This window comes from Salmo trutta, chromosome 15, assembly GCF_901001165.1.
Source record: "Salmo trutta chromosome 15, fSalTru1.1, whole genome shotgun sequence".
Taxonomy (NCBI): Eukaryota; Metazoa; Chordata; class Actinopteri; order Salmoniformes; family Salmonidae; genus Salmo; species Salmo trutta.
Genome location: NC_042971.1, coordinates 7,270,829 through 7,298,775, shown reverse-complemented (window position 1 = coordinate 7,298,775; position 27,947 = coordinate 7,270,829). Strand labels below are relative to the sequence as shown.

Below are 27,947 nucleotides of genomic sequence, written 5' to 3'. Positions count from 1 at the left end.
TCAGTTTTGAACACTGAGCTCCTCTTTGACTGGCCAATAATCTCTGACGGCTAAAGCAGTTTCTTCCTTGCAGTCGGGCCAGCCCATCAGAATCACAGACCTCAATGCCTGGAGTTGCTCGTCCCTGTCTGTGTGCTGTCTGATTTGTAAAAGGAAAGATGTTATGGGTGTAAGATGGCACAGTGATGCCATCTGTTGGTAAATGTTAATTACTGCAACTCCAGTGTTTTTACCTGTGTGCTTGAAATACCCGGATGTATTGCAATATACTGAACAAGACTGGTTACTCTGTCTCGTCATTTAACATTCAAACACTTTCACCCTCCTCCATTGCTGTTAGCTAGCTACCTACAAATGCATTTGGAGTTTGTTTTTTACAGTGATAAATAGATAGATAGCTAATATGAATTTAGGTAGCAGATGATATTTAATTCACTTATCAATCTATCTATCTATACAGAATGTGAAGTTGGATAGATAGCTAGCTCATTTAGCAGCTCATTTGAGTTAGCCTGCACTGTAGCTAGTTAGCTAATAATACATCGTTTTTTTTACATTTTCAAAATCTATTTACTTACTTACTTGAATAGGTTCTTCCAGCCATGTGGACAACTGGAAACAGGGCAGCAAAGTTTGTCACCAGAACGTTTTAGAGGATATTACTATTGAACTAGGTACCCATTCAATAACCAGACCTTCATACAAACTTGCTCTGCTGAATTCTTGATGGAGTCACAATGGGCGGCCTAAGCGGCATGTAGTCCATCTGCTGACTGGACGCAGTTCAGTAAAATGTATATTTTATTTTCAGACAACAAGTTAAAGGGGTCAAATACTTATTTCACTCTTTAAAATGCAAATCAATTTATAACATTTTCGACAGGCGTTTTTCAGGATTTTTGTTGTTGTTATTCTGTCTCTCACTGTTCAAATAAACCTACCATTAAAATTATAGACTGATCCTTTCTTTGTCAGTGAAAGTGTCAGTGGGCAAACGTACAAAATCAGCAGGGGATCAAATACCCCCCCCCCCCCATCTCAGACTATGCTGCTCTGACATTGTTTATCCATATATTTATACATTCCTAATTCCATTCCTTTACTTAGATTTGTGTGTTGGGTATTTGTTGTGAAATTGTTGCACTGTGGGAACTAGGAGGACAAGCATTTCACTACACCCGCAATAACATCTGCTGAACCCCTGTATGTGACCAATAACATTTGATTTGATTTATGAAGGTAATTGGTATATAATGTACTTTTCCCCACTCATTCACCCCATCTCTTTACATTGCTTATTTATATACAGTGGCCTGACTGCATCCAGACTGTCAAAGGCCCATCCTGGTAGATCTGAACCTAATGCAGCTTGGAGTGATCAGATGACAGAAGTCACATTTAGGTGCCAGGTGTAACTGAGGCCATAGATGCTCCATATCCATTACTTTAAGTGTTTTATATAATATGACTAAATGTGTTTCTGTGTTGCAGGGGCAGTCAATAAATGGAACAGCAAGGCCACAGAGCATGGCAGAGCTGTGGGAGACCACCTCAAGCCCCTGGTAGAGCCGGGGGTGGTGTTTACCACTCCACCACGCCTTCAGCAGGCTGGAAAAGTGGGATTGATACTGTTTTTCCATATTAAGATGGACCAAGAGTCTATTGATTGTTCATTGGGTTCATTTGTTCAAATCAAATCAAGCTTTATGTATACAGCACATTTCAGACAGGACACAACACAATGAAAATAAATATTTAGTACACAAACATGAGGATAAAAAACAGGAGACTGACAACTGAGCACCTTAAGGAAATGCAATTGATAAAAAAATGTATTGGATGCAATATCCAACCCCAAAATATGTGGTTCTGAAAGTTGACTAGTAACAACAACTGGGACCTGAAAGACACCCACCATGAGACTCACTAAATCTGCCCAAGAAGAGAAAAACCCACACCAAACTTAAAGACCGGAAACAAACCAAAAAGGTGGAGCAACTAAAGGTGTTGACTCTCCACATGTATCAAGACAACTGGAGCACTGGGCCAGACACTCTTAACTAGAACCTGGACCAGCTCAGGTGAAACACCTTCCCACTAACGAGATGGACAAGCCAGCACAGGTGTAACACATACTGACTAACAAGGTGACACCAAACAGTGCGTCCTACGTGCTAACGAGCTAGACGGGCTAACGAGCTAGACGTGCTAACGGAGCTGGACGTGCTAACGGAGCTGGACGTGCTAACGGAGCTGGACGTGCTAACGGAGCTGGACGTGCTAACGGAGCTGGACGTGCTAACGAGCTAGACGTGCTAAAGTCCAACCTCAAAACATAAATGGAAAAACCAAAGCCTGTAACACCTTGCCCCTTAAGACAACAAATATATCTTATATTTTTGTTGGACAAGTTTGCTCACCACCAACAGAAAACAACTTCCATTTCACATTATAATCAACTACAATGCTTCACCTTCACCAATATAAACATGGTGTCCATTGGATGTCAACAATTAAAAACAAGAAAAAAAACGAATTTTTCCCCCACAATTCTAGAACTCTCGTCTTCCTAAAACTCACTAGCTTCTAGAACTCTCATCTTACTAAAACTCTCGTCCCCTTGGAACGAGCCCAAACAAAACTCATCTCCAATACGGAAAAACGTGCAGTCAAAATAAATTGTGATCCATGACAACTCACTGGCGAAACGCAAAACACAAAACTTTTTGACTGCCCACCCTTGAGAAAATCAGCAACCAAGTTGTCCTTACCACAGACATGTCTGATTTCAAGAGGAAACTCCTGCAATATCCGTAGTAACTTTCCACCTCACTGCGGAGCTTCTCTCTCTTTTCAGGGTTCACTAGATAGGCATGTTGTTGGATCAGGGCCCAGTCCCCAATGTCATGCTCTAGTACATTTTGGGTTGGCACATCTGAGAATGAACCCTGATATTCTAAAAGCAGGGCAACAATGTCAATATAATTGTACCAAAAAATGGTCAGTTGGTTGCATAAATAAATATCATTACTAAATGTTACATGAAATGTAAATATGAAATAGCCCCAATGTCAAAACACAGTTTTAAAGTGTCCAAATCAATAACCAATATGCAGAAACAGTTTGGGATAAATTGAAAACCTAAACATAAAATGTGCTATGTACACAAACATCTGCCACAACAATCATATTACTTGTATTTTTTTTAAACAAGCACCTTATAAACTGCACAAGCACCAAAAACACTGTTGGTTTGACAAGTAGCAATAAATCATTGATATCGATTAGGGGGGAAATCAGGTTTACGTGATGTTGAAACTAACACAACTAAAAAAACACATGGAAATGGGAGACATATTTTACCTCACTGGTTAGAGGACAACCTGCAGAAGACAGTCAGCTACATTTTGGAGTGATACATTTAAATGTAGGGGTCGCTCAACAAAGGAACACAACACTTATTTGTCATAACTCATCGATATCATGTTGAAATCAATTGTGCCGAGAGGAGGGAGATGAGGTTGCACGTCCTGTTAAAACTAACAGCTCAAAAACCACACGGAATCTGGGAATAATGTGTACATCACTGGTTAGAGGAGAATTTGTAGAAAACAGCCAGATACATTTTGAAGTGTTGCATTTTGATTCCAGTGGGTCACCAACATGGTAAGTGTAACACAACTCTTTTTTTGTTAGTCACTTTTTGTTAAATCACATAAATAGTAACTCTCTCTCGTTTAGGGTTCTACATTCTGAAGTTATTAAAATACTCCTACTACAATGTTAAAACATTCTACATTGTGACATTATTTCATTGACATAATGCAACAACACCATGTATTTTCTGATGTTTGATCAGAGATCTTTTATCAGAGTATCTCTTGTCACATTGATCACAGCTCACAAGAGATTTCTCTCCTGTGTGTGTTCTCTGGTGCAGCTTCAAAGTCTGTGATGTTGAAAAGCTTTTCCCACAATCTGAACAAGTGAAGCTTCTCTACTGTGTGTGTGTTCTCTCATGTACTATCAGGCTGCTTGACTGAGTAAAACTCTTCCCACATTGATTACAGCTATAAGGTTTCTCTCCTGTGTGTGTTCTCTGGTGTACAGTCAGATTGCCAGATGTAACAAAACACTTCCCACATTGATCACAGCTAAAAGGTTTCTCTCCAGTGTGTGTTCTCTGGTGCACTATCAGGCAGCTTGACAAAGTAAAACTCTTCCCACATTGATCACAGCCATAGGGTTTCTCCCCGGTGTGTATTCTCTGGTGTGATTTCAGGTTGCTTTGCTGAGAAAAACTCTTTCCACATTGATCACAGCCATAAGGTTTCTCTCCAGTGTGTATTCTCTGGTGTGATTTCAGGTTGCTTTGCTGAGTAAAACTATTTCCACAGTGATCACAGCCAAAAGGTTTCTCTCCTGTGTGAATTCTTTGATGCATTTTAAGGTCTACTGAAGAGTTGAATCTCTTCCCACATTCAGAGCAGCAGTGAGATTTCCCTCCAGTGTGTATTCTCAGGTGAACTTTTAGTGAATCTGATCTTGAGAAACTCTTCCCACAGTCAGAGCAACAGTAAGGTTTCTCTCCCGTGTGATTTCTCAGGTGTATTTTAAGTTCTGATGAAGATTTGCAGCATTTCCCACAGTCAGAGCAGCAGTGAGATTTATCACCTGTGTGAATTCTCTGGTGTAGTTTTAGTGAGTCTGATCTTGAGAAACGTTTCCCACAGTCAGAGCAGTAGTATGGTTTCTCTCCTGTGTGAATTCTCAGGTGTATTTTAAGTTCTGATGAAGATTTGCAAAGTTTCCCACAGTCAGAGCAGCAGTGAGATTTATCACCTGTGTGAATTCTCTGGTGTAGTTGTAGTGAATCTGATCTTGAGTAACTCTTCCCACAGTCAGAGCAGCAGTGAGTTCTCTTCCCTGTGGGTCTCTGCTGGTGTTTCTTGAGATGTTCTAATGTGGAGATACTCTTCTCTGCCTCGTCAGCATCATGAGGCTCCCCAGAGGATCCAAGAAAGTCCCGTCTCTCTCCTGTGTGAACAACAAAGTCAGACAGATGGTTAAAGGCCCACCAACAACAGAAATCCACAGTAAAAGGTAATGTCCTGAGCATACCCATTTAGTTGTACAACAATTGACGTCTGTTAAATTATTTGACAATTGTCTTAATATAGTCAAGTGACATAGTTAATAGTCAACAATAGACATATTTTGTATTGTTTTCACATTAGTAGTAACATCGATGATTGTAGGCTAGAAATAAGTTATTCATGTTGTTGAAACACTAAACAGTGTGCCAGACAACTTTTGGTCTCCAATATAGGCCCTTTTCTGTGTTTAATAAAATTGCGGCACGAGGGCGATGCCCACACAATCTGGTTGTAGAAACTCCTCCCTGCTAATGAGGAAACCGATAGTTATGGATGTAGTATATCTGGTAATGAGGAAACCACTAGATATGGATGTAGTATATCTGCTCAGTTGGTAGAGCATGGTGTTTGCAACGCCAGCATGGTGTGTGCAACGCCAGGGTTGTGGGTTCGATTCCCACGGGGGGCCAGTACCAAAACAATGCATGAAATGAAATGTATGCATTCACTACTGTAAGTCGCTCTGGATAAGAGCGTCTGCTAAATGACTAAAATGTAAATGTAAAATGTAGTATATCTGGTAATGAGGAAACCACTAGTTATGGATGTAGTATATCTGGTAATGAGGAAACCACTAGTTACGGATGTAGTATATCTGGTAATGAGGAAACCCCTAGTTATGGATGTAGTATATCTGGTAATGAGGAAACCACTAGTTATGGATGTAGTATATCTGGTAATGAGGAAACCACTAGTTATGGATGTAGTATATCTGGTAATGAGGAAACCACTAGTTATGGATGTAGTAAATCTGGTAATGAGGAAACCACTAGTTATGGATGTAGTATATCTGGTAATGAGGAAACCACTAGTTATGGATGTACTATATCTGGTAATGAGGGAACCACTAGTTATGGATGTAGTATATCTGCCAGGAGCAAAAATGGTGAGCAAAGATTTTAGTTTCTTACAATGTATTCTGAATGTGAATGGGGTAAAACTCAGGGGAGTAACCTCCATTTCCAGGTTGCTAATGAGTGCATTTCACACTACTTTGGATTATAATTGTAAGGCTTGTTTGAATGTCCTGCTTAATATAATGTTTGTGTCATCATTGCAAATCAACTGCTTTATACTTCAACAAGTAAAATGCTCTCTGGCTTTTCCATCAGCCTTACAATGAGTGTTTGCCAATATGGCCCATAACTTCACCTAACAACAACATAGACCTACTGTAGGACCCCTAACTTCACCTAACTTCACCTAACAACAAATATATCTATGTCGTGATGTTTGTCATTTGACTGGCATTCAGTTCCTGGATCAGCTGATGATAGTTGAACATGTGACTAGCTAAACAGCTACAGTATTAAGAATTATGTGTAATTATTGAAGAACCACATTAATGACAGTATCCATTTGGGTGTTGTAAATAAAGTTAACCTCTAGGGTAGGGGGCAGTATTTTCACGGCCGGATGAAAATCGTACCCAAATTAAACGGCCTACTACTCGGGCCCAGGAACTAGAATATGCATATTATTAGTAGATTTGGATAGAAAACACTCTGAAGTTTCTAAAACTGTTTGAATGACGTCTGTGAGTATAACATAACTCATATGGCAGGCAAAAACCTGAGAAAAATCTAACCAGGAAGTGAGAATTCTGGTGCTTGTAGTCCTTTCAAGTCATTGCCAATCGAACACACAGTGACTTAGGGTTCATTTTGCACTTCCTAAGGCTTCCACTAGATGTCAACAGTCTTTAGAATGTTGTTTGAGGCGTCTATGATGAACAGAGAGCAAACAAGAAGGTGGGGAAGTTGGTGATCCAGGGAAGGACATCAGTTCATTGGCGCGCATTCACGTGAGAGGTAGCTGTGTTCCAAAACGTTTTTCAAGACAATGGAATCGTCCGGTTGGAATATTACAGAAGTTTCACGTTATAAAGGCCCTAAAGATTGATGCTATACAAAGTTTGAACGAACGTAAATAGAACTTTTTTACTTTTCGTCGTGACATTTTCAGCGCGCATCCTACACTTGGAGTAGCTAACTGAATGCGCTAACAAGGAGCTATTTGAACATAAATGATGGACTTTATCGAACAAAGCAACATTTATTGTGGACCTGGGATACCTGGAAGTGCCTTCTGATGAAGATCAAAGGTAAGTGAATATTTCTAATGCTATTTAATATTTTAGATGACTCCAAAATGGCGGGTATCTGTATAGCCTAGTGTATTTTTCTGAGCGCAGTACTCAGAATATTGCAAAGTGTGCTTTCCTCTTGAAGCTTATTTGAAATCTGTCACAGCGTTAGCATAAAGGAGATGTTCATCTATAATTCTTTGATTGACAGTTTAATATTTTATCAACGTTTATGACGAGTATTTTTGTAAACTGTTGTGCTGATTCACCGGCAGTATTGGAGGCAAAATATTTTCTGAACGTCGCGCGCCAATGTAAAATGGGGTTTATGGATATAAATATGAACTTGATCGAACAAAAAATGCATGTATTGTGTAACATGATGTCCTAGGAGTGTCATCTGATGAAGATCGTCAAAGGTTAGTGCTTCATTTAGCTGTGTTTTGGGTATTTGTGATGCATCTAGTTGCTTGGAAAATGGCTGTGTGGTTATTTGTGTCTATGTACTCTCCTAACATAATCTAATGTTTGCTTTCGCTGTAAAGCCTTTTTGAAATCGGACAAAGTGGTTCGATTCAGGAGAAGTGTATCTATAAAATGGTGTAAAATAGTCCTATGTTTGAGAACTTTGAATTATGACATTTTGTGGTTTTGAATTTGGCGCTCTGATTTTTCACTGGTCGTTGAATAGTGTGAACCGTGGGTGGGACGATAGCGTCCCACCTCCAGAGGTTAAGGTGACTCTAGGTTAGAACCATTGGATTTAGCAAACTGAAATGATTTTGGATTTCTGTGCCCATGAAAACTGTTTTCCCAGCGTAACATAAAAAGCCACTTAATTTTACGTAGTTCGAGTGCATTTCAAAAAACAAAAAAACTGTCTGACAGCAAGATCCAGTATTTAAGCTGAAGTTCATCATATGACAAGCTTAACATTATGACTATAACTACTGTTCTCTGAAGGCGGGAAACAAGGTACAACATACTATTAAATCCACACGTTATGACTATAACTACTGTTCCCTGAAGGAGGGAAACTAGGTACAACACACTATTAAATACGCGCCCCGCCTTCAACAGGTGATGAGCGTGAGGGTGAGATTCATTCCTTTAATTTAATACAGCTATTCACCGACCCAGGAAAGGGCAGGGCCAAACAGGTGTTGTACCTTGTTTCCCTCCTTCAGGGAACAGTAATTATAGTCTTAAAGTCCCTTTTTAGTCGGTCAACTGTTTTTTAAAATTTTTATTTAACCTTTATTTAACCAAGTAGGCTAGTTGAGAACAAGTTCTCATTTGCAACTGCGACCTGACCAAGATAAAGCAAAGCAGTTCGACACAAACAACAACACAGAGTTACACATGGAACAAACAAACATACAATCAATAATGCAGTAGAAAAATCTATATATAGCATGTGCAAATGAGGTAGGATAAGGGAGGTAAAGCAATAAATAGGCCATGGTGGCAAAGTAATTACAATATAGCAATTAAACACTGGAATGGTAGGATGTGCAGAAGATGAATGTGCAAGTTCAGATACTGGGGTGCAAAGGAGCAATCATTTGAGAAACCAACCATTAATCAACACACAATAGAATCCTCATTAATCAACACAATAGAATCCTCATTAATCAACACAATAGAATCCTCATTAATCAACACACAATAGAATCCTCATTAATCTACACACAATAGAATCCTCATTAATCTACACACAATATAATCCTCATTAATCAACACACAATAGAATCCTCATTAATCAACACACAATAATGAAAAAGTGAAATCAGGTAAAAAAAACTAAAATACTTATTTACTTAGGTATTCAGACCCTTTGCTATGAGACTCGAAATTGCTTTCAGGTGCATCCTGTTTCCATTAATCATCCTTGAGATGTATCTACAACTTGTTCGGAGTCCACCTGTGGTAAATTCAATTGATTGGACATGATTTGGAAAGGCACACACCTGTCTATATAAGGTCCCAGAGTTGACAGTGCATGTCAGAGCAAAAACGAAGCAATGAGGTCGAAGGAATTGTCCGTAGAGCTCCAAGACAGGAGTGTGTCGAGGCATAGATCTGGGCAAAGGTTCCCCAAAAAATTATGCAGCATTGAAGGTCCCCAAGAACACAGTGGCCTCCATCATTCTTAAATGGAATACTCTTCCAAGAGCTGGTCACCCGGCCAAACTAAGCAATTGGGGGAGAAGGGCCTTGGTCAGGGAGGTGACCAAAAACCTGATGGTCACTCTGACAGCGCTCCAGAGTTCCTCTGTGGAGATGGGAGAACCTTCCAGAAGGACAACTATCTCTGCACCACTCCACCAATCAGGCCTTTATGGTAGAATGGCCAGATGGAAACCACTCCTCAGTAAAAGGAACATGACAGCCTGCTTGGAGTTTGACAAAAGGCACCTTAAGGACTCTAAGACCATGAGAAACAAGATTCTCTGGTCTGCTTGTTACGATTGCAAAGCTATACGATATTATAGAGAACAAGTTAATTATCTCACGTCTCTGAAAATATTTGTAATGTTGTGCTTCTTGTTCACGGAGGGTAATTCATGCCAATGTTATTTTCTTTAAGCTGTTAATACGAATTGAAAGGAGTTTCCAATATCCTCATTTCTTAAAGTATTTCTGGTGATAGCTTGTGATAATGACACACAAGCTAGGTCTATTTGAAACATTGCCATCCCATGGCAGCATTTACCAGCCACCAGATTCAGAAGCTTTAAAACCACAAAAATATTTAAAACCCAATTCTATTTTTGCCCAAAGTTAAGATATAAATTATTCAAACTGAACATAATTCATGCTGGTTATTATTTTAGGCTATTTTAGTTTGAGTCAAAGATAGTTTTGGAATAGTTTTCATTTTTCAAACAGGTTTCTTATTTTATTTCAGTTTACTAAATAGTTTCCCCCTAATTACTTTTTCTATAATAAGCATGGAGGTTTCACCTATCAACCAGTCATAGGTACTGGTGACAAAGCGCCTCGTACCCTAGCTGGGAATGGGACAGACAGAACCCTTCTGTGGTAACAGACAGGGGCAATTTGTAATCAAATCTAATTCCCAATGAGACACCTCTGGGGAGGGGTGTCAGCAACATTTAAAAAATATATATATAGTGTTTTATGACAAACCGTTTTTTTACAAATCCGTCAAGACACCAACTTAGACTTTACTGTGAAATGCTTTACTTACAAGCCCTTAATTAACCAACAGTGCAGTTCAAGAAGAAAATATTTACCAAGTAGACTAAAATAAAAAGTAATCATAAAAAGTAACACAATGAGAATAACAATAACGAGGCTTTATACAGGGGGCACCGGTACCGAGTCAGTGTGCAGGGGTACAGGCTAGTTGAGGTAATCTGTACATGAAAGTGGGGGCGTAGTGACTATGCATAGGTAACAAACAACCAGCGAGTAGCAGCAGTGCACAAAAGGGAGGGGGGTGGGGGGTCAATGTAAATTGTCTGGTGGTGATTTTATGAATTGTTCAGCAGTCCTAAGGCTTGGGGGTAGAAGCTGTTGAGGAGGCTTTTGGTCCAAGACTTGCCGTGCGGTAGCAGAGAAAACAGTCTACGACTTGGGTGACTGGAGTCGCTGACAATTTTGTGGGCTTTCCTCTGACACCGCCTATTATATAGGTCCTGGATGGCAGGAAGCTTGGCCACAGTGATGTACTGGGCCATTCGCACTACCCTCTGTAGCGCCTTACGGTCAGATGCCGAGCAGTTGCCATAACAGGCGGCGATGCAACCGGTCAGGATGCTCTCGATGGTGCAGCTGTATTACCTTTTGAGGATCTGGGGACCCATGCCAAATCTTTTCAGTCTCCTGAGGGGGAAAAGGTTTTGTTGTGCCCTCTTCATGACTGTCTTGGTATATACCCACGTGGGTGATTAAAAGATGAACTGAGGTCCACACTCCAGTCCAGTTGGTGGTGGTAATGCACCTGAAAGTTGGTTGCCAACCGCCATATAAAGTCCAAAGAAGAAAAAAGAATCCTGAAGGAAGGAGAAATGACGAGAAACCAATTTGGTCTGGGGCGTCGCAACTGGTTACCTATTTAGATGTATTGTATGAAATTATTTTGATGTGATATGAAAGTACAGCGATTTATGTTTCTAGAAACGAATCGCAATTGAGAATCGATTCACATTTAGGTGGAATATTTTACTATTTTAGCTGCCAGAGCCAGTCTACCTCTGAAAATAACATGCAGTCCTTGGACCTTGAGGAGTAACGGGGGCAGCAATCAGCAGTAGAAACAATAACAAAGCGTACTCCCTGCCCGTTTCGGTAAAAAGCTGAGGGATGGGGCTGGAGAAATGCAACCATCCATGATATCAACATTATAGTTTTAACCATGTTTTGAGGATATACAGTGTTTGTTAATATTTACTGACAAACATTGGAGTAAAAAAAGCTTATATTTTGGGTTCTGATGGGGTACGACAGTTGAACTAAGCTCATGAGGCATTTATAAGTGAATTATTCAAGAAACAATGGGTACATATCTTAATGTATAAGTCCCTAAATGGATGTAACAACTACTGATTGCCCCTTTAAGAGAACATATTGGGCTAATCTAATAGGAGATATTGAGGACTACAGTATTTCAGGCATTGTCATTGGATGCATTTGATCAATTGTTAATGTTTTGCTGATGGTCCACTCTTGATGTTCTACACGTTACAGTGTGGCTTCAGCCATTCCTACAGAACAACATTAAAGTGTAGAACCCCTTTACTGCATATTGGTTCAACGACTGCAGAGACGGTACTTACTGGTGTTAAACAGATCTCCAACCTCCTCTTCTTCCTCCAATGTGACAGTCATCTCCCCCTCCTCCTCTTTCAATCCAAAAACTGCATCATCCTCTTTCTCTTCCTCCTCTTCTTTTACTGTAACATCCTCCTCCTCTTTCACTCTGAACGCGTCTTCCTCTTCTTTCACTGTAACGTCTTTCTCTTCTTCTTTCACGGTAACAGCCTCACCCTCTACTTGTTTTTGTATTGTAACATCCTTCTCTTCCTCCTCCTCTTTCACTAGAGCTTCTTTCTCCGTCCAGCAGACCTCCTCTTCTTTAACAGGAGGAGAGTAACTTAGTGAACTCATGGTCGGAGATGTTAGCTAGTTAGCATTAGCGACTAGCCTAGTTCTAAGCTAACTTAGCAAACCAGCTAGCTGACAAACAACGTAAATATATAATTAAATAGGTCAACAAGTACATACAACAGAAGTGTGTTTAATACACAGCGACTAATATACACCAAACCAGTGTAAAGAGCGTGAATGTTGTAGCTATGTTTGCTAGAAAGCGACCGAGGTGTCTGACTAGCTGTTGTTGTTGAAGGAGCGTCCCGTCCACTAGATTATACGTCACACTGGCAGCATCGCCTGAACCTAAAAGACACACATCGCCATCTGCTGACTGGAGGGCAACGCAGTTGAGGAACCAAACGTTTATTTTTCATTTATTTCAGAAAACTTTAATATTATATTAAGTCGTTCAAAGAGAAGCATGTGTTGATTGATTCGTTTTTAATGAGTGAGAATTTAAAACAAACTTTACACCCACTACATATTTGCATTGAACCATACTTCTGACATGGATCATTTTGACCCCAGAGGGATATCTTTTATCATAGACAAAATGTGGTTTATTCAATTCTATTACATTTTTCATGACTTTGTCAATCAACTTGTTGTTAGTAAATCTAAATCATGGTTTAGTGTTTCTGTATCAATATGGACTTTTAACAAATTCAAATCCTTTGGAGTCATTTTGACCCCAGCCAAAAACACCTTTGATAAATAGGACGTTTATTTCAAATAAAAATCTAATCACATTTTATTTGTCACATACACTTGTTTAGCAGATGTTATTGCGGGTGTAGCGAAATGCTTGTGTTTCTAGCTCCAACAGTCCAGTAATATCTGACAAGTAAAATCTAACACTTTCACAACATATACCCAATACACACACATCTAAGTATTTGAATCTAGGTTTCTCTGTCGACATGATCCATTCCACCAGAGGGTGGAGGGGCACCTGTATCAGTGGTTTTGACCAGATAGACACCTGCAGACACACAGTATAGTGCCTCCCATGTACTCTCCTAAGATTGGACTTTTCTATGCCACGTATCTCATGACCGTGTACAAAACTGCCAGGGGTAGAAAACTCTGCCAGTGGTAGAAAACTCTGCCAGTGGTATACAGTGCATTCGTTAAGTATTCAGACCCCTTCACTTTTTCCACACTTTTTAAAGTTAAAGCCTTATTCTATAATTGAATAATTTTCCACCCTCATCAATCTACACACAATACCTCATAATGACAAAACAAAAACTTTTTTTTGTTGTTGTTTTTTTTACATTTTTGCAAATGTATTACTTAAGTATTCAGACCCTTTGCTATGAGACTCGAAATTGAGCTCAGATGCATCCTGGTTCCATTGATCATCCTTGAGATGTTTCTACAACTTGATTGGAGTCCACTTGTGGTAAATTCAATTGAATAGACATGATTAGGAAAGGCACACAACTGTCTATATAAGGTCCCACAGATTACAGTGCATATCAGAGCAAAAACCAAGCCATGAGGTCAAGGAATTGTCCATAGAGATCTGAGACAGGATAGTGTCGAGGCACAGATCTGGGGAAAGGAACCAAAAAATATCTTCAGCATTGAAGGTCCCCTTGAACACAATGGCCTCCATCATTATTAAACGGAAGAAGTTTGGAACCACCAAGACTGTTTGTAGAGCTGGCCACCCGGCCAAACTGAGAAATCGGGGGAGAAGGGCCTTGGTCAGGGAGGTGAACAAGAACCCGTTGTTCACTCTGACAGAGCTCCAGAGTTCCTCTGTGGAGATGGGAGAACCTTCCAGAAGGACAACCATCTCTGCAGCACTCCACCAATCAGGCCTTAATGTATCAATGATTAAATTGTCAAAATGTATTTCAATGGACAATTCAGTGAACTGTTCTGTGAAAGGTGTTGGCTAGAGATGACATGCAGGAGGTTGGAGGGATTTGTAGTCTTGCATGTCGTCTACTTTGATGTTAATTAGCATTTTAGAATCCGAGAGTAAAGAGACAAACATATTGATACAAGTATTTGTATTTATTATGGAACCCCATTAGTTCCTGCCAAGGCAGCAGCTACTCTTCCTGGGGTTTATTATGGATCCCCATTAGTTCCTGCCAAGGCAGCAGCTACTCTTCCTGGGGTTTATTATGGATCCCCATTAGTTCCTGCCAAGGCAGCAGCTACTCTTCCTGGGGTTTATTATGGAACCCCATTAGTTCCTGCCAAGGCAGCAGCTACTCTTCCTGGGGTTTATTATGGATCCCCATTAGTTCCTGCCAAGGCAGCAGCTACTCTTCCTGGGGTTTATTATGGATCCCCATTAGTTCCTGCCAAGGCAGCAGCTACTCTTCCTGGGGTTTATTATGGATCCCCATTAGTTCCTGCCAAGGCAGCAGCTACTCTTCCTGGGGTTTATTATGGATCCCCATTAGTTCCTGCCAAGGCAGCAGCTACTCTTCCTGGGGTTTATTATGGATCCCCATTATTTCCTGTCAAGGCAGCAGCTACTCTTCCTGGGGTTTATTATGGATCCCCATTAGTTCCTGCCAAGGCAGCAGCTACTCTTCCTGGGGTTTATTATGGATCCCCATTATTTCCTGCCAAGGCACCAGCTACTCTTCCTGGGGTTTAATATGGATCCCCATTAGTTCCTGCCAAGGCAGCAGCTACTCTTCCTGGGGTTTATTATGGATCCCCATTATTTCCTGCCAAGGCACCAGCTACTCTTCCTGGGGTTTATTATGGATCCCCATTAGTTCCTGCCAAGGCAGCAGCTACTCTTCCTGGGGTTTATTATGGATCCCCATTAGTTCCTGTCAAGGCAGCAGCTACTCTTCCTGGGGTTTATTATGGATCCCCATTAGTTCCTGCCAAGGCAGCAGCTACTCTTCCTGGGGTTTATTATGGATCCCCATTAGTTCCTGTCAAGGCAGCAGCTACTCTTCCTGGGGTTTATTATGGATCCCCATTAGTTCCTGTCAAGGCAGCAGCTACTCTTCCTGGGGTTTATTATGGATCCCCATTAGTTCCTGTCAAGGCAGCAGCTACTCTTCCTGGGGTTTATTATGGATCCCCATTAGTTCCTGCCAAGGCAGCAGCTACTCTTCCTGGGGTTTATTATGGATCCCCATTAGTTCCTGTCAAGGCAGCAGCTACTCTTCCTGGGGTTTATTATGGATCCCCATGAGTTCCTGCCAAGGCAGCAGCTACTCTTCCTGTGGTTTATTATGGATCCCCATTAGTTCCTGTCAAGTAAGAAGTATGGTTAGGGAGTGTGCCAGCCTGCCTGAACCACCCCTTTCAAGCAAAAGGTATAAATGATGGGTTATGAACTAAGAGGTATAAATGATGGTTTATGAATTAACAGGTATAAATGATGGGTTATGAATTAACAGGTATAAATGATGGGTTATAAATTAACAGGTATAAATGATGGGTTATGAATTAACAGGTATAAATGATGGGTTATGAACTAACAGGTATAAATGATGGGTTATAAATTAACAGCTATAAATGATGGGTTATGAATTAACAGGTATAAATGATGGGTTATGAATTAACAGGTATAAATGATGGGTTATGAATTAACACATCCCCTGCGAGCCCAGGCATTTCAATACCTTCAGGACTTCTTACGGTCCATGTGCAATGTATATGGTTATCTCTGTCTCTCTCTCCATCTCTTCTTTAACAAGCAGCCATGTTGTTGTCATTCCACCAGGGACCTGTTTTCAGCATTTTAAGTCTCCAGTCAATAACCGGTGCACTGGAATTATCCCTCTACACCCTTTACACATGTACTGCACTGGAATTATACCTCAACACCCTTTACACATGTACTGCACTGGAATTATCCCTCTACACATGTACTGCACTGGAATTATCCCTCTACACATGTACTGTACTGGAATTATCCCTCTACATCCTCTACACATGTACTGTACTGGAATTATCCCTCTACACATGTACTGTACTGGAATTATCCCTCAACACCCTTTACACATGTACTGCACTGGAATTATCCCTATACACATGTACTGCACTGGAATTATCCCTCTACACATGTACTGCACTGGGATTATCCCTCTACACATGTACTGAACTGGGATTATCCCTCTACACATGTACTGCACTGGAATTATCCCTCTACACATGTACTGCACTGGAATTATCCCTCTACACATGTACTGCACTGGAATTATCCCTCTACACATGTACTGTACTGGAATTATCCCTCTACACATGTACTGTACTGGAATTATCCCTCTACACATGTACTGCACTGGAATTATCCCTCTACACATGTACTGTACTGGAATTATCCCTCTACACATGTACTGCACTGGAATTATCCCTCAACACCCTCTACACATGTACTGCACTGGAATTATCCCTCTACACATGTACTGCACTGGAATTATCCCTCTACACATGTACTGTACTGGAATTATCCCTCTAAACCATTTACACATGTACTGCACTGGAATTATCCCTCTACACATGTACTGCACTGGAATTATCCCTCTACACATGTACTGCACTGGAATATCCCTCTACACATGTACTGCACTGGAATTATCCCTCTACACATGTACTTCACTGGAATTATCCCTCTACACATGTACTGCACTGGAATTATCCCTCTACACATGTACTGCACTGGAATTATCCCTCTACACATGTACTGTACTGGAATTATCCCTCTAAACCATTTACACATGTACTGCACTGGAATTATCCCTCTACACATGTACTGCACTGGAATTATCCCTCTACACATGTACTGCACTGGAATTATCCCTCTACACATGTACTGCACTGGAATTATCCTTCTACACATGTACTGTACTGGAATTATCCCTTTACACCATTTACACATGTACTGTAATGGAATTATCCCTCTACACCATTTACACATGTACTGTACTGGAATTATCCCTCTACACATGTACTGTACTGGAATTATCCCTCTACACATGTACTGTACTGGAATTATCCCTCAACACCCTTTATTGCGTACTGCACTGGAATTATCCTTCTACATATGTACTGTACAGGAATTATCACATTGGCTGGCAGAAACTTACAGTTTTTTTATTGGGCCATCAAAGCTGTCTCAGTGAGAGACTAGTTGATTATGGACTAACAGTCTATCAGCTTGAAGGTCACAACTCACGTTATTCTGGTTAAACAGAGAGAGACCAGTTGATTAAGGAGTGGGGATTTTTTGACAATTAGGAAATAATGTCATGTTTTACTCGTACCTCAGCCAGCATTGTGAATGGTTAGGAAATAATATGTCATGTTTTACTCGTACCTCAGCCAGCATTGTGAATGGTTAGGAAATAATATGTCATGTTTTACTCGTACCTCAGCCAGCATTGTGAATGGTTAGGAAATAATATGTCATGTTAGAACTGTACCTCAAAATCTAACGTCTACCTGGCCCACCACTCTACCCTGGACTTGAACAGCCTTTATGACCAGGTCCACCTCTGCAAGGTAGCAATCCCAACGTTTGCAGGACCCTGAAGGACGTCACTCTCATCTGTAGCCCCAGCACCTCACACAGGACAAACAGAGCAACAGACACCCTGCCCAGACACGCAGACACTCTCCCAGACCTGCAAGACCCCCTCCCGAAGGACCTGCACCGAGAGAACCCACACCAAGAGGACCTACACCCAGACCACCGCTTCTACAGACACACCCCAACCAGCTGAGACCACCCCAAATAAACCTTGGCCACACCCTATATAGGCCCCCCATACTGAATTTATACTGTTTTTCATATTAAGATGGACCAAGATACATGTTGCTTTTGCACATATTTGTTCATTGGTTTTGCAAGAGTCTGTTGATTGGTCAGTCATCGGGTTCATTAGTTTTACAATATGTTCAAATCAAATCAAGCTTTATTCATACAGCACATTTCAGACATGGATGCAACGCAATGGCTTCACAGGAAAAAACAAATAAAAAAACAATAAAAATAAACAGAAATATATACTACTCAGCAAACATAAGAGGATACAAAACAGAATAATAACTGAAAGACTAATGAGCATTCTAAGGAAAATTCATTGATTAAAATTGTAACAATTGGATGCAATATTCAACCATAACAAGATGGACAAGCCAGCACAGGTGTAACACATACTGACTAACGAGGTGACACCAATCAGTGCGTCCTACGTGCTAATGAGCTAGACGTGCTAACGGGCTAGACGTGCTAACGAGCTAGACGTGCTAACGAGCTAGACGTGATAACGAGCTAGACGTGCTAATGAGCTAGACGTGCTAACGAGCTAGACGTGATAACGGGCTAGACGTGCTAACGAGCTAGACGTGCTAACGAGCTAGACGTGCTAACGAGCTAGACGTGATAACGGGCTAGACGTGCTAACGAGCTTGACGGGCTAACGAGCTAGACGTGCTAACGAGCTAGACGTGCTAACGGGCTAGACGTGCTAACGAGCTAGACGTGCTAACGGAGCTAGACGTGCTAACGAGCTAGACGTGCTAACGAGCTAGACGTGCTAACGAGCTAGACGTGCTAACGAGCTAGACGTGCTAACGGGCTAGACGTGCTAACGGGCTAGACGTGCTAACGGAGCTAGACGTGCTAACGAGCTAGACGTGCTAACGAGCTAGACGTGCTAACGGAGATAGACGTGCTAACGGAGCTAGACGTGCAAACGAGCTAGACGTGCTAACGAGCTAGACGTGCTAACGAGCTAGACGTGCTAACGGGCTAGACGTGCTAACGGGCTAGACGTGCTAACGGGCTAGACGTGCTAACGGGCTAGACGTGCTGTGGTGGGAATTCTACCCTTAATCAATAATGAGGAGAGGCTAAATTAATAATCAAGGTTTTACTTTTATTAAAAGGCTTGTTATAACAAGGAGGCTTCTGGGTTATATACTATCTCAGGATAGGTGCAACTTCAGAGACGACATACAATGGTTCCAAACACCAACACATCCTGTGCCAGACCTTGGGCCCCAAATACAATCTCCCCCTAGGAGGAGGTGACTGACGCACAGACACTGTGGAGACAAGTGATTGGTTCCCCATTACTCAGGCCATCCCTTCACATGGTTTGTAATAAACACACAGTTCACATGGAAACAATGTTTCCTTCTGATCTCCTTTGCCTCCCTGCTGATATTCTGCCTAGCAACAGGGACATGTGATAGATGCTGATATTCTGCCTAGCAACAGGGACATGTGATAGATGCTGATATTCTGCATAGCAACAGGGACATGTGATAGATGCTGATATTCTGCCTAGCAACAGGGACATGTGATAGATGCTGATATTCTGCCTAGCAACAGGGACATGTGATAGATGCTGATATTCTGCCTAGCAACAGGGACATGTGATCGATAAGCCTGACTTCTCCCCTCTCTGGACTCAAGGTGACTGAAGCCCATTTGAGGGAGGAAGTGCAGCTGCCAACACCAGATTTAGAAAGGAGACATTCTAATAGCAAGAGGTCAATAGTTCATATCAGCATATTCTGCAGATAAGACATCTTAATTATCCATGTTACTTAGCTAATTCTGATTTCTCCACCACAATCTTACCCCAGAAACAGGCTCCAGAACAATAGCTGTGTTACTGGTGTGCAGGATATAACCTTTACTCTGTGGAGGATCAAGAGGAACCAGTCAGTTTCTGTCATATTCTTGGCTGACAGTCCGAACATCATGGGTTCATTCTACACACACAGAACAGTTAGAACATCATGGGTTCATTCTACACACCCAGAACAGTTAGAACATCATGGGTTCATTCTACACACCCAGAACAGTTAGAACATCGTGGGTTCATTCTACACACCCAGAACAGTTAGAACATCGTGGGTTCATTCTACACACCCAGAACAGTTAGAACATCGTGGGTTCATTCTACACACCCAGAACAGTTAGAACATCGTGGGTTCATTCTACACACCCAGAACAGTTAGAACATCATGGGTTCATTCTACACACCCAGAACAGTTAGAACATCGTGGGTTCATTCTACACACCCAGAACAGTTAGAACATCATGGGTTCATTCTACACACCCAGAACAGTTAGAACATCATGGGTTCATTCTACACACCCAGAACAGTTAGAACATCGTGGGTTCATTCTACACACACAGAACAGTTAGAACATCATGGGTTCATTCTACACACCCAGAACAGTTAGAACATCATGGGTTTATTCTACACACCCAGAACAGTTAGAACATCATGGGTTTATTCTACACACCCAGAACAGTTAGAACATCATGGGTTCATTCTACACACCCAGAACAGTCTGGACATCATGGGTTCATTCTACACACCCAGAACAGTTAGAACAGGCCTCTATCAACACACTTTTCTATGTTATAGGAGTTAGGTTCTTTACCAATCTCAAGCCCAATGCCTCGGCTTAAACAATTATATTTTACTACACCAGCATTAGTAAGGTTAAATAGAAATTTCCCTCACAGTGCTAACGAGCTAGACGTGCTAAGGAGCTATACGTGCTAAAGTCCAACCTCAAAACATAAATGGAAAAACCAAAGCATGTAACACCTTCCCCCTTAAGACAACAAATATATCCTATATTTTTGTGAGACAAGTTTGCTCACCACCAACAGAAAACAACTTCCATTTCATATTAAAAACAACTAAAATGCTTCACCTCCTGTCAACAATTAAAAACAAGAAAAACACACTTATTTTCTCCTTTTTCTCTTCTTACTATAGAATCCTAAAACTCACTAGCTTCTAGAACTCTCGTCTTCCTAAAACTCACTAGCTTCTAGAACTCTCGTGTTCCTAAAACTCACTAGCTTCTAGAACTCTCGTGTTCCAAAAACTCACCAGCTTCTAGAACTCTCGTCTTCCTAAAACTCACTAGCTTCTAGAACTCTCGTCTTCCTAAAACTCACTAGCTTCTAGAACACTCGTCTTCCTAAAACTCACTAGCTTCTAGAACTCTCGTCTTCCTAAAACTCACTAGCTTCTAGAACTCTCATCCCCTTGGAACGAGCCCAAACAAAACTCATCTCCAATACGTGCAGTCAAAATAAATTGTGATCCATGGCAACGCACTGGCTAAACACAAAACACATATTTTTGACTGCCCACCCTTGAGACAATCAGCAGCCAAGTTGTCCTTACCTCAGACATGTCTGATTTCAAGAGGAAACTCCTACAATATCCGTAGTAACTTTCCACCTCACTGCAGAGCTTCTCTCTCTTTTCAGGGTTCACTAGATAGGTATGTTGTTGGATCGGGGCCCAGTCCCCAATGTCATGCTCTAGTACATTTGGGTTGGCACATCTGAGAATGTACCCTGATATTCTAAAAGCAGGGCAACAATGTCAATATAATTGTACCCAAAAAATGTCATTTGGTTACATAAATAATTATCATTACTAAATGTTACATGAAATGTAAATATTAAATATTTGGTTGCATAGTCTTATTTTCAACAGCTTTTCAATTACATTTTGCTAGGTGGGATAGCCCCAACGTCAAAACACAGTTTTAACGTGTCCAAATCAATAACCAATATGCAGAAACAGTTTGGGATAAATTGAAAACCTAAACATAACATGTGCTATATACATCTGCCACAATAATCATATTACTTAGATTTTTTTTAAACAAGCACCGTATAAACTGCACAAGCACCAAAAACGCTGTTGTTTTGACAAGTAGCAATAAATCACTGATATCAATTAGGGGGAAAAAATCTGGTTGTTTGTGCTGTTGAAACCAACAACAACAACAACAAAAAACACATGGAAATGGGAGATATCTTTTATCTCACTGGTTAGAGGACAACCTGCAGGAGACAGTTAGCTACATTTTGGAGTGATGCATTTAAATTTAAGGGTCACTAAACAAAGGAACGCAACACTTATTTGTCATCACTCATCGGTATCATGTTGAAATCAGTTGTGCGACAGGAGGGAGATGTGGTTGCACGTCCTGTTAAAACTAACAGCTCAAAAACCACACAGAATCTGGGAATAATGTGTACATCCCTGGTTAGAGGACAATTTGTAGAAAACAGCCAGATACATTTTGAAGTGTTGCATTTTGATTCAAGTGCGTAACCAACACGGTAAGTGTAACAACTCTTTTTTTGTTAGTCACTTTTTGTTAAATCACATAAATAGTAACTCTTCCATTTCAGAGCCTGGATTTTTCCGTGAGGCTAATATCCATATCATGCTGAAATCAATAGAACAGGGGGCAAACGTTTAGGGTTCTACATTGTGACATTATTAAAATACTCCTACTACAATGTTAAAACATTCTACACTGTGAAATTATTAAAACAATTCCTTCATTTATGTATTTTCTGATGTTTGATCAGAGATCTTTTAACAGAGTATCTCTTGTCACATTGATGACAGCTATGAGATTTCTCTAATGTGTGTGTTCTCTGGTGTGCTATCAGGCCACTTGACTGAGTAAAACTCTTCCCACATTGAGTACAGCTATAAGGCTTCTCTCCTGTGTGTGTTCTCTGGTGTGATATCAAGGAGCATGACTGATTAAAACTCTTTCCACATTGAGTACAGCTATATGGTGGTTTCTCTCCTGTGTGTGTTCTCTGGTGTGATTTTAAATCACTTGATCTAACAAAACTCTTTCCGCAGTCAGAGCAGTGGTAAGGTTTCTCTCCTGTGTGTGTTCTCAGGTGTACTTTCAGGCAGCTTGCCTGAGTAAAACTCTTCCCACATTGAGTACAGCTATAAGGTTTCTCTCCTGTGTGTATTCTCTGGTGCACGATTAGGGAGCTTGACTGAATAAAACGCTTCCCACATTGAGTACAGCTATATGGTGTTTTCTCTCCTGTGTGTGTTCTCTGGTGTGATTTTAAATTACTTAAGCTAATAAAACTCTTTCTGCAGTCAGCGCAATGGTAAGTTTTCTCTCCTGTGTGTGTTCTCAGGTGTACTTTCAGGCAGCTTGCCTGAATAAAAATCTTCCCACATTGAGTACAACTACACGGTTTCTCTCCTGTGTGTGTCCGCTTGTGTAATATCAGTCCATTTGGCTGAGTAAAACTCTTCCCACATTGATTACAGCTATATGGTTTCTCTCCTGTGTGTATTCTCTGGTGCATAACCAAGGAGCTTGACCGAGTAAAACTCTTTCCACATTGAGTACAGCTACATGATTTATCTCCTGTGTGTGTTCTCTTGTGTACCTTCAGAGAGCTAGATGTCGTAAAACTCTTCCCACATTGAGTACAGCTAAATGGTTTCTCTCCTGTGTGTGTTCTCTGGTGTACTGTCAGAGAGCTAGATGTAACATAACTCCTCCCACATTGATCACAGCTATAAGATTTATCTCCTGTGTGTGTTCTCTTGTGTAAAGTCAGATAGCTAGATGTAACATAACTCTTCCCACATTGATCACAGCTATAAGGTTTCTCTGTTGTGTGTGTTTTCTGATGTTTAGTCAGATTGGAAGATGTAGTAAAACTCTTCCCACATTGAGTACAGCTATAAGATTTCTCTCCTGTGTGAATTAGCAGGTGTGTTTTCAATGAATATGATCTAGAGAAACTAATTCCACAATGAGAGCAGTGGTACGGCTTTTCTCCTGTGTGGATTCTCCGGTGTATTTCAAGTTCTGATTTAGATTTGCAGTTCTTCTCACAGTCAGAGCAGCAGTAAGGATTATTCAATGTGGGTCTCTGCTGGTGTTTCTTGAGGTGTTCTGATCTGGAGAGACTCTTCTCTGCCCTGTCAGCATCATGATCTTGTTGAGACTCCCCAGAGGACCCAGGATAGTCACATCTCTCTCCTGTGTGAACGACAAAATTAAACAGATGGTTAAAGTCCCACAACAGCAGAAATCCACTCTTTATTTGAGGTCAAAGGTGATGCCCAGAGTGTACCCATGAAGTTGTACAACAATTGACGTCTGTTAAATTATTTGACAATTGTCTTAATACAGTCAAGTGAGCAACAATAGTCATATTTTGTCTTGTTTTCACATTAGTAGTAACATTACATTTTTTTTTTTACATTTTAGTCATTTAGCAGACGCTCTTATCCAGAGCGACTTACAGTTGTGAATGCATACATTTCATGCCTTTCCCCCCCCCCTGTGGGAATCGAACCCACAACCCTGGCGTTGCACACACCATGCTCTACCAACTGAGCCACATGGAAGGCCATCAATAACTACTGGAAGATCCTAACAGTAACACACACGTACTGTAGGACCGATAACTTCACCTAACAACATAGACCTACTGTAGGACCCATAACTTCACCTAACAATAACATAGACCTACTGTAGGACCCATAACTTCACCTAACAACAGCATAGACGTACTGTAGGACCCATAACTTCACCTAACAATAACATAGACCTACTGTAGGACCCATAACTTCACCTAACAACAACATAGACCTACTGTAGGACCCATAACTTCACCTAACAACATATACCTACTGTAGGACCCATAACTTCACCTAACAAGAACATAGACCTACTGTAGGACCCATAACTTCACCTAACAACAACATAGACCTAATAACAGACTCTAAAGGAGAGAAAAAACGATTTGGCAGAGGAGAAGGGGTACAAAAATCAAGAAATTATCTCTTTCAAGGACAGTCTCACAAAAACCAAGCATTCTTGCATTCTTACTAAACTCTGATTTACCTCCCCAAAATATCTCTGCACAACGTCTATTTACACCTCTTCTGGATGGAAACTACAAATGTAATGGCTGCGCTCAATGCAATGGCACTTATAAATGTAGATCCTTCAAACACCCCCAAACAGGGAAACAGATCCCAATCAAAGGTGTTATCACGTGCACCACTAAGGCAGTTATTTATCTTAGAACTTGTCCTTGTTCTAAAATCTATATGACGTATCCAGTTGCGACCCACTTTTTGGAAGCGAACCCCTTGATTTCGTCCCTACATTATATCGGCATCGAACACGTCACCCTCCCTAGGAGAGGGGGTGACCTCGACAATTTATTGTTAAAAACAAGAGGCTGCCTGGATCTTAAATTTAAAGAGCCTTGCTCCCGTCTGTCTCAACATAGCCATTATTGGAATATTGCTATTCATTGTAAATGTTTGGAGGTCTATGTATCCATTATTGTAATATTGCTATTCTTTGTAAATGTTTGGAGGTCTATGTATCCATTATTGTAATATTGCTATTCATTGTAAATGTTTGGAGGTCTATGTATCCATTATTGTAATATTGCTATTCATTGTAAATATTTGGAGGTCTATGTATCCATTATTGTAATATTGCTATTCATTGTAAATGTTTGGAGGTCTATGTATCTATTATTGTAATATTGCTATTCATTGTAAATGTTTGGAGGTCTATGTATCCATTATTGGAATATTGCTATTCATTGTAAATGTTTGGAGGTCATTGTAGCCAAATTGTATCTATGATCCTATGCTATCCATTTATGTTTTCATATGTTCTATTTCTATCTGTAAATTAACCAATGATATCAGGCCACACTCAGACATGATTACAGACACCTGTGTGTGTCCTTTGACACAATATAAACCAGTTACCTGCAGTGTTTGTCATTATACCCTGATGAAGACAGCTTGTCTGTATAAACCAGTTACCTGCAGTGTTTGTCATTATACCCTGATGAAGACAGCTTGTCTGTATAAACTAGTTACCTGCAGTGTTTGTCATTATACCCTGATGAAGACAGCTTGTCTGTATAAACCAGTGACCTGCAGTGTTTGTCATTATACCCTGATGAAGACAGCTTGTCTGTTTAAACTAGTGACCCACAGTGTCTGTCATTATACCCTGATGAAGACAGCTTGTCTGTATAAACTAGTGACCCACAGTGTTTGTCATTATACCCTGATGAAGACAGCTTGTCTGTATAAACCAGTGACCCACAGTGTTTGTCATTATACCCTGATGAAGACAGCCTGTCTGTATAAACCAGTTACCTGCAGTGTTTGTCATTATACCCTGATGAAGACAGCTTGTCTGTTTAAACTAGTGACCCACAGTGTTTGTCATTATACCCTGATGAAGACAGCCTGTCTGTATAAACTAGTGACCCACAGTGTTTGTCATTATACCCTGATGAAGACAGCTTGTCTGTATAAACTAGTGACCCACAGTGTTTGTCATTATACCCTGATGAAGACAGCTTGTCTGTATAAACCAGTTACCTGCAGTGTTTGTCATTATACCCTGATGAAGACAGCTTGTCTGTATAAACTAGTGACCCACAGTGTTTGTCATTATACCCTGATGAAGACAGCTTGTCTGTATAAACCAGTTACCTGCAGTGTTTGTCATTGTACCCTGATGAAGACAGCTTGTCTGTATAAACCAGTTACCTGCAGTGTTTGTCATTATACCCTGATGAAGACAGCTTGTCTGTTTAAACTAGTGACCCACAGTGTTTGTCATTATACCCTGATGAAGACAGCTTGTCTGTATAAACCAGTTACCTGCAGTGTTTGTCATTATACCGTGATGAAGACAGCTTGTCTGTTTAAACTAGTGACCCACAGTGTTTGTCATTATACCCTGATGAAGACAGCTTGTCTATATAAACTAGTGACCCACAGTGTTTGTCATTATACCCTGATGAAGACAGCTTGTCTGTGGAAACGTTGGTTATTAGGTTATTAAATTATTGCATCTGAGCTCCTAGAGTGTGAGGTTCTCCTTTTCTTTTTCAGGCCACTGGGGTCTGACAACTTGGATGGAAAAATTACTGAGGATAATAGAGGACGACATTGCCACTCCTATTTGCCATATGTTCAATATAAGCCTACTAGAAAGTGCAAAAACCCTACCTTGTCACAACACAACTGATTGGCTCAAATGCATTAAGGAAAGAAATTTCACAAATTAACTTTTAATTATTCATTTTTCTGTGACAAATGGTGAATTAGTTATTGATTTATACCACTTTTAAATGGAATTTTATAGATGATGTATTTCTATAAAATCAAAACTGGAATTTTTATTCAAAACAAAGGTTGTAAAAGTATGCTAGACATTTATATAATAAATCATACCTAGTTTAATGTTTCTGTGACAATCAATGAATTAGTTATAGATTTTTACAATTTTAATTATTTTGGCCAATGTCTGAATTTAAATCCAACTTTACCTCGGTCAGAACTTTCATTGTCTAGGTCTCATTTTTAGCCATCTTACTCATTGTTAAAGCCAGGACATTGTGATTAGGAAACTATGAGAACCACACAAAGTCCAGGGGGTGATCACGCTCTACCACTAAGTGTCAGTTTAGTTGGCCCACGTAAGACAGTCTCGTGTTACAATTGTATGTTTTAGTAGCATGAATTGTTCCTGTTCACACCGAGGTGAAGAGCGGAATAATGGAACGAATGAATCACAGCCTGACGCTCATCACCTGTGGAAGGCGGGACTTCCAGTCAGGCGCGGATTTCATTGGCCTTTTCAGGTGTGATTTTAGATCCTTCAACCGAAGTCGCGACTCCCCACAGTATGTTGTACCAAAGTTGACTGACCCTTAAGGGAACTACACTGCCATAAATACAAGGAAAGTCAAGTAGTGT

The 27,947-nt window shown here is 40.6% G+C and overlaps 1 protein-coding gene across 1 annotated transcript; it reads right to left on the bottom strand.

Moving 5' to 3' along the window:
* On the bottom strand, positions 1-27,535 carry LOC115149612 (zinc finger protein 239-like). The gene is made up of 4 exons (XM_029692564.1): positions 27,518-27,535; positions 23,421-24,019; positions 22,911-23,159; positions 1-139 (listed from the first exon to the last, which is right to left on the bottom strand). Exons 1-4 carry the CDS (start codon positions 27,533-27,535, stop codon positions 1-3), a joined length of 1,005 nt encoding a protein of 334 aa, XP_029548424.1.
* Positions 27,536-27,947: the final 412 nt, after the last annotated feature.

Excerpts from the sequence above, each read along its gene's own strand:
- LOC115149612 (XM_029692564.1), bottom strand. Across the intron at positions 23,160-23,420 it reads TGTGGGAAGAGTTTTACTCA|CTCCCTAATCGTGCACCAGA; the intron begins GCCAAATGGACT and ends TATTCAGTCAAG. Across the intron at positions 140-22,910 it reads TGTGGAAAGAGTTTTAATCA|ACAGCACACAGACAGGGACG; the intron begins GTCATGCTCCTT and ends TTTACAAATCAG.